The sequence below is a fragment of the Bubalus bubalis genome, chromosome 1 (assembly GCF_019923935.1).
Source record: "Bubalus bubalis isolate 160015118507 breed Murrah chromosome 1, NDDB_SH_1, whole genome shotgun sequence".
Taxonomy (NCBI): domain Eukaryota; kingdom Metazoa; phylum Chordata; class Mammalia; order Artiodactyla; family Bovidae; genus Bubalus; species Bubalus bubalis.
The window spans coordinates 7,815,497-7,824,602 of NC_059157.1; the positions used below are offsets into that span (position 1 = coordinate 7,815,497).

Sequence of the window (9,106 nt, forward strand, 5' to 3'; positions counted from 1 at the left end):
CCCCACCGGCACCTGCTTTCATGACAGGGAGCATTGGACTTGGTACTGCTGATGAGGGAGAAGCCACCTTAGAATCCAAGGTCTGGTGTTCACACTTGCTTCTCTTACATGCTAGTCTTCATTTGCGAGGAGTCTGACATCCCTGTACAGGTGTCTAGAGCAGTGTTTCTTAACCTTTGGGTAGAGGTAGAGGGGTGGAAATAACACCCCTACCACCCTCCCCCGCTTTTTTTTCCATCTCTTACTAAGAAAGCAAAAAGTGTTGCTTTTACGACCATACAGACTGTTTAACCATCTATATGAAAACCGTAATTCTCTTTGGGAGGGAGTTTGGTTGGCGTAGGAATCGTTGGTTTGGACTCAGGCAGGCCTGGGTTGCTGGTGGGGTGGCCGTGGGCGTTACCCAGGAGCTGCGAACCCGTGTCGGCCTCCGAGAGAACAGGGCTCCTGGCTCCCACACGTGGTTCCCTGACTCTGGCCTCAGATATCGACATGCTGGAGGAGTTCGCCTACCTGAGAACTCAGGAAGGTGGGAAGATCCATCTGGAACTGCTGCCCAATCAAGGAATGCTGATCAAGTAAGCCCGCCCCCCCCCCCATCTCCCGCTCTCTGTGCGTGTCGGAAATGTTTATAAATTTCTGTAGCTTTCAGACATTTAGTAGGAAGGAATCCAAACAAGTCTATTTTTAAGACGGTTTGACTCCAGGGATCCTTTTGAACTTGGCCTTCCCTTAACTACATTTCTGATGGAAGCGTGTTTAAATCGGGGTAGTTCTGTCACATTGATACTTTTTTCACCAGATGAAAGTCTCATTCACAGAACCTTTTTCCTTTCTAAAACATACAGACTGATCCTATAATTTCTGATTAGAACACTTTTCATTAAGAGAAGCTATGCTTCATCACAGTTGTGCTGGATTAGGAAAAACCTGCAGACTTGATTTACACACTGCACTTTCAGTCCCTCCCCATCAAGCCGCCTGCTCACATCAGGTGGCCTCCCCCCCCCAGCCTCTGCAGCGAGGCTGGGGCTTGGTCTGGGCAAGCCCCCCTACACCTGGATGAAGTCAGTGACCATTTATGATTTTTAAATAGCTCATGACCCCCGCTTCTGCCTTCCAGTCCTCATCGCGGTGTGGACAGTGCATCCTCCCTGCTGTAGACAGCCACGCATGGTGTGACGTGTGGTCCCCCTCCGCGTCCTGCACGGTCCTCATGTGCAAGTCAGGTCACTGTCTCTGCAGGAGACTGAGACCCGAGGGAGAGCCCAGTGCTGTTGAGGCTCGGACCAGCTCCTTTTCCTGCCTAGTGAGAGGGACAAGTTTCCGGTTGAAAGCAGGAATTTGCATCTTGTTCCATCCATGGAGGGTGTTAGAAATGTCAGGAGAGGGAAGTGAGAGACATTCCTTCTGGATTCCCTAAACCTCAGGGTTGGGCACAGCCCGCATGGCGTCCTGTCAGGAGTGGGAAGATGCGGTGAGGGGGTGTGCTTCTCCTTCATCTTGCAGATGTTGCTAAATATTCTGAAGATTTAACATGCATACAGAAGACCTGCACACAGTAGCTGGCTTAGGCAAGTGCACCAGGCATGCTTATCTTCCTGCTCCGTTAGCTTCCCTCGAACCTGGGGAAGATGACTGCCTGGTTCAAAATATTCTTAATGGTGTTTGAGAACAAAGATGGCTTTTTGATACGGGAACCTAGGTAACCCATTTTGTGTTGTGACTGCCTGGTTTTGAGGCTGGATTCACAAACATAACTTTGAATAACTTTTCCTTTAATTCCCATGAACACACACCATACAAACTGTCATAATATAGAGACAGCCTCAGCTGGATCAGCTCCATTTAGTTAAGGTTAAACCTAAGTTTAACAATCCTCCCACCACTAAGCTGATGCTCAGCTGTGGAAGGTGACAGACGGGGTTGTCAGACAATCAAGACTGACCCTTCCTTCTTCAGCCAGTTTTATTGAGCTGCTCAAGACACGGGGATGTGCAGACCAGCTCTCGGACAAGGGTGAAGGCCGGGGCTGTTGGACAGCCAGCATGACTGACTGTGGGGTGTTCAGGGCGAGGCAGAGACACAGCAGGCATTTCTAGGCTTTTGAGGCTTAATTGTGCCCCCCTCCCCACCCACGGTTAGTATAACCTTTAGTCTCTTCTAACACCCTACGCCCTGTAGAAGACCACTCAGCTTCCTAGGAAACCTGCTCCTCCGTCAGTCTGGAAGCAGGCACAGGGGCTCCTGCTTAGTGAGCAGACTGTGTGAGTCTCAGAGTTTGCCTGAAACCTGCCTGACAAATTTCTGATGAGAAACTCCTGCAGAGAAGCGGGCCACCTGAGCCCGTTGAGGTACAGTTAGAATCTCGAGTAAAACTGTCCCATTCCTTTTCCTTTTGGTTCTCAAACAAATTACCCGCAGTCTTACAGATCTTTCAGGGGGCCCCGCAGCTGAGTGCAGAGATGTGGGGAGCAGAGGCCAGCCCCTCCAGGCCAGCCCAGGCCTGGGCGAGGCCACCTGTCCATCCCAGTGTGGGGCGAGTGCCTGGGCGCCGGGACCTGACGGCAGGAGAGTCAAGCAGACCCGCAGCTTGGGTCTGCGCTCCACGGGTTGCCGTCTCGTATCTGAAGGAGAGAAACGCTTCCCCGCGGACGCTGGCCGTGCCCTGGAGGCACTCGGCTGAGTGACCCAGACGCTCCGTCCGCGCGGGTGCCCTGAGCTGGGCGCGGGCCCCTGCTCTCAGAGGTGACCCTGGCCAATGTGCGGCGGTCACAGCACCCCGCGAAGCCGCGGCCCAGACTCGCGTTGTCCCCCTTCCCGTTCCTTTTCTCACTACCTTGTGAACTTGAAACTCAGCCTTTACCAAAAACACGCCAGTCCTATCAGTCTTCTCAGAAGGGCCTCTTCGACGTGGGGCTTCAGTCCCATCAGCGATGGTTCAGAAACGTCGCTAGGTTGCTCTGTGGGACTGGCGTGGTCACGACAGGTGTGGGGCCCTGTCCCTCCGTGGCCGCCCCGGGGCACCGCACCAGCCTCTTCCCCGGCGCCCCTTCTGCACCGGCTCTCAGTGGGCTGAGCCGGGGCCTGGGCGCACGCGCAGTCAGGGCCCCCCTCCCCCGTCCTCCCGAAGCCGCCGCGCGGGCCGGGGCTGCCGGCCGTGTGCAGCCAGCCCCCGTCTCATGCGTTTTCTCTGGAGTGTTGTTTTTTAAGTGCAGGCTGAGTCGGTGTGGGTGTTTGAATGCCGCTGTTTGCTGTTTTTTAAAGGCCTTCTAGCCCTCCCATGGGGCTACTGCAGCAGGAATTCTTCCCTGTGCTTCAGCCCAGCATACAGACTGCCGACAGGTACCGCGCGGACACGCCTGCTCATAGTGTGCTGTTCGTTGACATGTCTTACCGCCCATGGTTTTCAGCTCTTCGTTCCTCGGTGCCCTGTTTTCATGCTTTATTTAATTTTTTAATTTGTTCCGCATTCCTTGGCAAGCCATCTGGTTGTAATATTGTTAACATTTCTTATTTTTTTCCATAAGTTGCCAGTGTTTTTGTGTTCAATTTAAAAATCATTATGGATCTGGAAATAAGTGAACAGTATATGAAAGTGTGTCAGATTAAGCACACATCAGATCAGGCACTGAACTACGATTCTCTTCATAAAACGTAAGACATTTGGTGATAAATGTTTAAGGATAGCGAAACTCAGAAGTGCATTTTTATCCTGGGATTTCCAAATTCGTGCCCAGGGTTGAGGGTTCGACCTCAATGAGCTGGCTTTAGCAGAGTTATTTTCGTGACACTGACCTCACCTTTCTGAATTGAAAATAACTGGTAGGCAGGACACCACGTTTATTAACTGGTTTATCCTGGTCTTAAACCACAGAAGCTAATTCATCCTCTTCTTCATCCAAACTTACCAGAGCAATAGAAACTCTGATAGAAATATAATTGAGTTGCACTGCTCTTCATGTATGGAAACAGTCTGGCCTCGGGCCCATGCCCGCGGGACATGGCGTTTTGTGATTACCAGCATGAAGGGGAGCCTTTGGTTGGAGGCACCCATGCCCTTCACTCAGGGTCTGCAAACACCAGTGTCTTTCACTGGGTCAGAGGGCGGGCTCTCATGTGGGGCTGCAGGCTGGGTCCCCCAAGAGCCGTATCTCAGGGCAGCACAGAGGGGCTGCTTGTGCCCCCAGTGGGGCTTACTGACCCTGTGTCCTCCCTGCCGAGGTCAGCAGCCGGACCCGGCTAGAAGTGTTCACGGAGACCCGAGTTTTGTCCGTGGCTGTGCTGGCGAACGCTGTGTAGCTCTGTAAGCTGCCCACGGGCATGTAGAGTGAGCACCCTTCTAACCAAGCCTGGGTTTTTTTATTTCCCCTTCTGTTACCCTGCAACTTTTCACTTCTATTGTTCTTACTTTATATGATTCAGGTTTTAAAAACAGAAACATTTTTAAAAATGGTCTCAAACCTTTTAATTTTGGCCAGTACCCTCAAAGTCTAGTTTTAAATCCCTGTGCCTGTCTGAGGGGAGTTAGGCAGAGGGCTGGGGATGGAGGTGCCTTGTGTTGGTCTGAATCCACCCCATCACTGAGCAGCTGGTTACAACTCCTTTCCTCTGACTTGAACCCACTGAACTTTACTAGGTGTTTCTTTTCCTTTCTTCATGTTGGTGTCCGGGGTTCCCTCTGTGACCCCCTTCTCTGAGGCACACCCTCCAGGGCACCCTGAGCGACCCGCCTTTGCTTCCCCGACCAGGGGCTCCCGGGCCCCCCCAGACCTCGAGGAGGCTCTCCTTCAGGGACTCTGCTCCCCTGTGTCCGTGCCAGACCCGCATCTCAGGACCCCAGCTGTGCCCACTTCCCGCACATAGGCCTGGTATCGCAGGGAGCAGAGTCATGTTACCCAGGCTGTGCGGAGACCCCAGCCAGGGGTCACGGCCACAGTCCTGCCCATTCGGGTGACCTGCCCCCCGAGGCCGGCCTGGCTGGGCCCGAGAGCCGTGTGGCCTGAGCAGTGAGCCCCACGTCACTGAACTGTGTGCGAGTCGGGGGAGCCCAGCGTCAGAGCTGCGGGAGCCAGAGGCAGGCAGCCGGCATCTGGCCGGAACTGCTCAGGCATGTAGAACAGCCTTGTCCCAAGTGGGGAAGGTGACACTCTGGTTCTGAGTCTTTCCAAGAAGGACCGGGTGGGGGGCTGTTTGGTCAGGGTGTTTTTCTTTCCAAAGCTCTCCGCTAGGTTTGAGGCAGGCTGTTCTCCTGCCCCGGGACTGCGTACCTGCGCGGCCGTGCTAACCAGCCATCCACTTGTCTCCCTGTTGCCGCCCTGCCAGGCACCACACGGTCACCCGGGGCATCACCAAGGGCGTGAAGGAGGACTTCCGCCTGGCCATGGAGCGCCAGGTGTCCCGCTGTGGGGAGAGCCTGATGCTGGTGCTGCACAGGTTCTGCGTCAACGAGAAGATCCTGCTGCTCCAGACCCTGGCCTGAGGGCCCTCCCGGAAGGGAGCCTCCGGGTTCTGACTCCTCGGTCACTTAGAAGTAGTTCCCAAGAGTCTGAGAAGCTATTTCTATTTTTGTCACTTTTTGGGGTAATTTTTGTAAAACAAAAGAACTTGTTTTGTAAATAAATTGGGGTGCTTTTTTGTTTTTACTTTTTAATTCTTATAAGTGTACAAACGAGAGTGTCCTTTATTTAGAAAGACGTTTGCTTCCACGACCTCAAGATTTTCTTTCGCACAGTTAGACTTTGGTGACTATTAGGTATCAACACCTAGACCTTTTCCTTCAGCAAGTTTTAATGCTGAAAACCGTCATGCCAGAATGAACAAGAGTGAACTTCCACTGAAGGTGCTGTGGGGGCCAGGGTGGGGTCCCGCCCAGAGGCCCAGGAAGGGTATGGAGGACACCTCCCCGGCCCTGCAGCCCCCAGGCCGCTGACGCCCGGACCCAGAGGGCCTACCCACCAGCCCAGCTCCAGCTGGCCCCTCCTTTCCAAGTACCAGGGACGAGCTCCTGCCTCTGCCTCAGGCGTGTCATGGGAGCAGGCATTGGCCCTTCTCCCCGGGTGGTTGTAAAGATGGAGAGGGACGAGCTTGGGACCAGGGCTTCCCACCTCTAAGTCCAGCGCTGGTGTCAGGTTGGTTTCTGTCACTGTTTCTGAAATACCTTAGGTAAGCATCACATGAACAGTTGTTTCTCGGGAGCCTGAAGAATGAAAGCGCTAAGAAGTTCAGTCACTGCTGGCAAAGCGGGTCCATTGGCTGCACGTGCAGCAAGCCAGATGCTGAGGTGCAGCGGTTTGCAGCCAAGTGAGGCAGGAGAACAAGTCTCGGAGCCGCCCGCCGAGGGTGAGGGGCACGTGTAGTGTGAGCAGGGTGGCCGCAGGCATGGGGACAGATGAAGTGATGGCTCTTCTGTGCGGGGGTACCTGAGCTCCTGCCTCGGCACATTCACACCAGAGGCCCCGAACGTGATCTGAGGGTGGAGGCTTCTGATAGCAGGCCATTCACAGGAACCCCACACAGCCCCACCTTCAGGGTTGGGGAATCCCAACCACGCTTAGCCACCTTGTGCTGGGCAGGAGCTAACTCCAGGCTCCCGGGCTGCAAGAGGCCAGGAGGCTGTGCCTTTAAAGAGGAAGAACAGAAAACAGATAACCAAACTGAGCTTGTTGCATGAAAACAGGCCGCAGGTGGAGCAGTTTTAACCTGTTTCCTTCACTGGAATCCTGTGAGAGGTCAGGAACTTGTTAGTCACCAGTTTTGGTCACCCCTCTAGGGAGTGAAAAAGTTGGCTTAAAGCTCAACATTCAGAAAACTAAGATCATGGCATCTGGTCCCATCACTTCATGGCAAATAGATGGGGAAACAGTGGAAATAACGTCAGACTTTATTTTTGGGGGCTCCAAAATCACTGCAGATGGTGATTGCAGCCATGAAATTAAAAGACACTTACTCCTTGGAAGGAAAGTTATGACCAACCTAGATAGCATATTCAAAAGCAGAGACGTTACTTTGCCAACAAAGGTCCGTCTAGTCAAAGCTATGGTTTTTCCAGTGGTCATGTATGGGTGTGAGAGTTGGACTGTGAAGAAAGCTGAGCGCTGAAGAATTGATGCTTTTGAACTGTGGTGTTGGAGAAGATTCTTGAGAGTCCCTTGGACTGCAAGGAGATCCAACCAGTCCATCCTAAAGGAGATCAGTCCTGGGTGTTCACTGGAAGGACTGATGCTGAAGCTGAAACCCCAATACTTTGGCCACCTCATGCAAAGGGTTGAGTCATTGGAAAAGACCCTGATGCTGGGAGGGATTGGGGACAGGAGGAGAAGGGGATGACAGAGGATGAGATGGATGGATGGCATCACCGAATCAATGGACATAAGTTTGGGTAAACTCCAGGAGTTGGTGATGGATAAGGAGGCCTTGTGTGCTGTGATTCATGGGGTCGCAAAGAGTTGGACAGGACTGAGCAACCGAACTGACTTGACTGACTAGAGCATGGCTTCATTACTTTGTATACGAAGTTTATATAAAGGGGCTTCCCTGGTGGTCTAGTGGTTAAGAATTCACCTTGCAATGCTAGGGGGCACAGTTCAGTCCCTGGTTGGGGAATTAAGATCCCGCATGCCACAGGACAACTAAGCCTTCTCACTGCACGAGCCCAACTAAGACCTAACACAGCCAAACAAATGTTTTTAAAAATATTTTTTTAAAATAACCATACTGCTCAAGACAACCTACAGATTCAGTGCAATCCCTATCAAATTACCAAGGCACTTTTCCACACAACTAGAACAAAAGCTTTAAAAACTTGTATAGAAACACACAAGACCCCACCCAAGTAAGCCAAAGCCATCATAAGAAACAAAAACAGAGCTAGAGGAATCAGGTTCCCTGACTTGAGACTACTACAAAGCTACAGTCATCAAAACAGTATGGTACTGGCAAAGAAACAGAATGGAAAAAAGGCGGTCTCTTCAATATGTGGTGCTGGGAAACTGGACAGCTACATGTAGAAGAACAAAATCAGAACATTCTTAACACCATATAGAAATATCAACTCAAAATAGATTAAAGACCTAAATGTAAGACCAGATACTATAAAACTCTCAGAAATATAGGCAGGATATTTCTTTGACATAAATCATAGCAATATCTTTTGGATCTATATCCTAGAATAACAAAAACAAATGAGACCTAATTAAAACTTTTTGCACACAAAAGGAAACCATGGAGGAGAAGATAACCCAGAGAACACATTTGCAAATGATAACAACTGACAATCTTCAAAATACAGAGACACCTCACACAACTCAATATCAAATCACATAACCCAGTCAAAAACTGGGCAGAAGACTTAAATACATTTCTCCAAAGATGACTGATGGCCAAGAAGCACATGGAAAAAATGCTTGATATCGCATATTATTAGGGGAATGCAAACCAAAACTACAATGAGGTATCACCTCACACCAGTCAGAATGGCCATCACCAAAAAGTCTACATATAAATGCTGGAGAGGGTGAGGAGAAAAGGGAACCCTCCTCCCTGTTGGTAGGAATGTAAATTAGTGCAGCCGCTATGAAGAACAGTGTGGAGGCTCCTTAAAAAACTAAAAACAGAGCTACCCTGCGACCCCGCAGTCCCCACGAAGCAACTAAGCCCGTGCGTCAGCACCACTGAGCCTGTGCTCCAGAGCCTGGGAGTCGCAACAAGAGAAGCATCGCGATGAGAAGCCCAAGCACCACAGCGAAGAGTAGCCCCCGCTCCCTGCAGCTAGAAAAAAGCCCAGCAAAAAAGAGAAATGTGCAGCAATGAAGACCCGGCACAGCCAAAGGCGAACAAAATAATTTTTTATTTTAAATCATCCTGTTGTTTTTACCATCGTGTGTGTTGCCCCTAGCAACTTTCACAGTAAACGCCGTTGGTTTGGTTTCATAATTCCTTCTTCAGATCAGTGTTTGGGGGCTGCACACATCAAAACAAGACTTTCTAACACCCACGTGTGTAGGCCCCAGATAAAAGGGACCAATCTTTTTTTTTTTTTTTTTTTTTTTAATTCAGTGGTGCCTGGGGTTTGTTAAACTGACATGAGCTGCTGTCTCCTAGGCAG

At 51.0% G+C, this 9,106-nt stretch overlaps 1 protein-coding gene across 7 annotated transcripts in view; it reads left to right on the forward strand.

Moving 5' to 3' along the window:
* The window catches only part of INTS10 (integrator complex subunit 10), a 32,797-nt gene extending 27,144 nt beyond the window's left edge, over positions 1–5,653 (forward strand). For 4 of the 7 annotated variants that reach the window (XM_044926668.2, XM_044926682.2, XM_025275916.2 and 1 more), the window contains exons 16-17: positions 485–578; positions 5,326–5,653. In XM_044926668.2, the coding sequence (XP_044782603.2) occupies positions 485–578; positions 5,326–5,622 (391 nt within the window). In that variant the 3' untranslated portion in view covers positions 5,623–5,653. Of the gene's footprint in view, positions 1–484; positions 579–3,267; positions 3,346–5,325 lie in introns of all 7 variants that reach the window. The other 3 variants (XM_025275850.2, XM_025275888.2, XR_006543812.2) reach the window with 2 other exon arrangements.
* Positions 5,654–9,106: the final 3,453 nt, after the last annotated feature.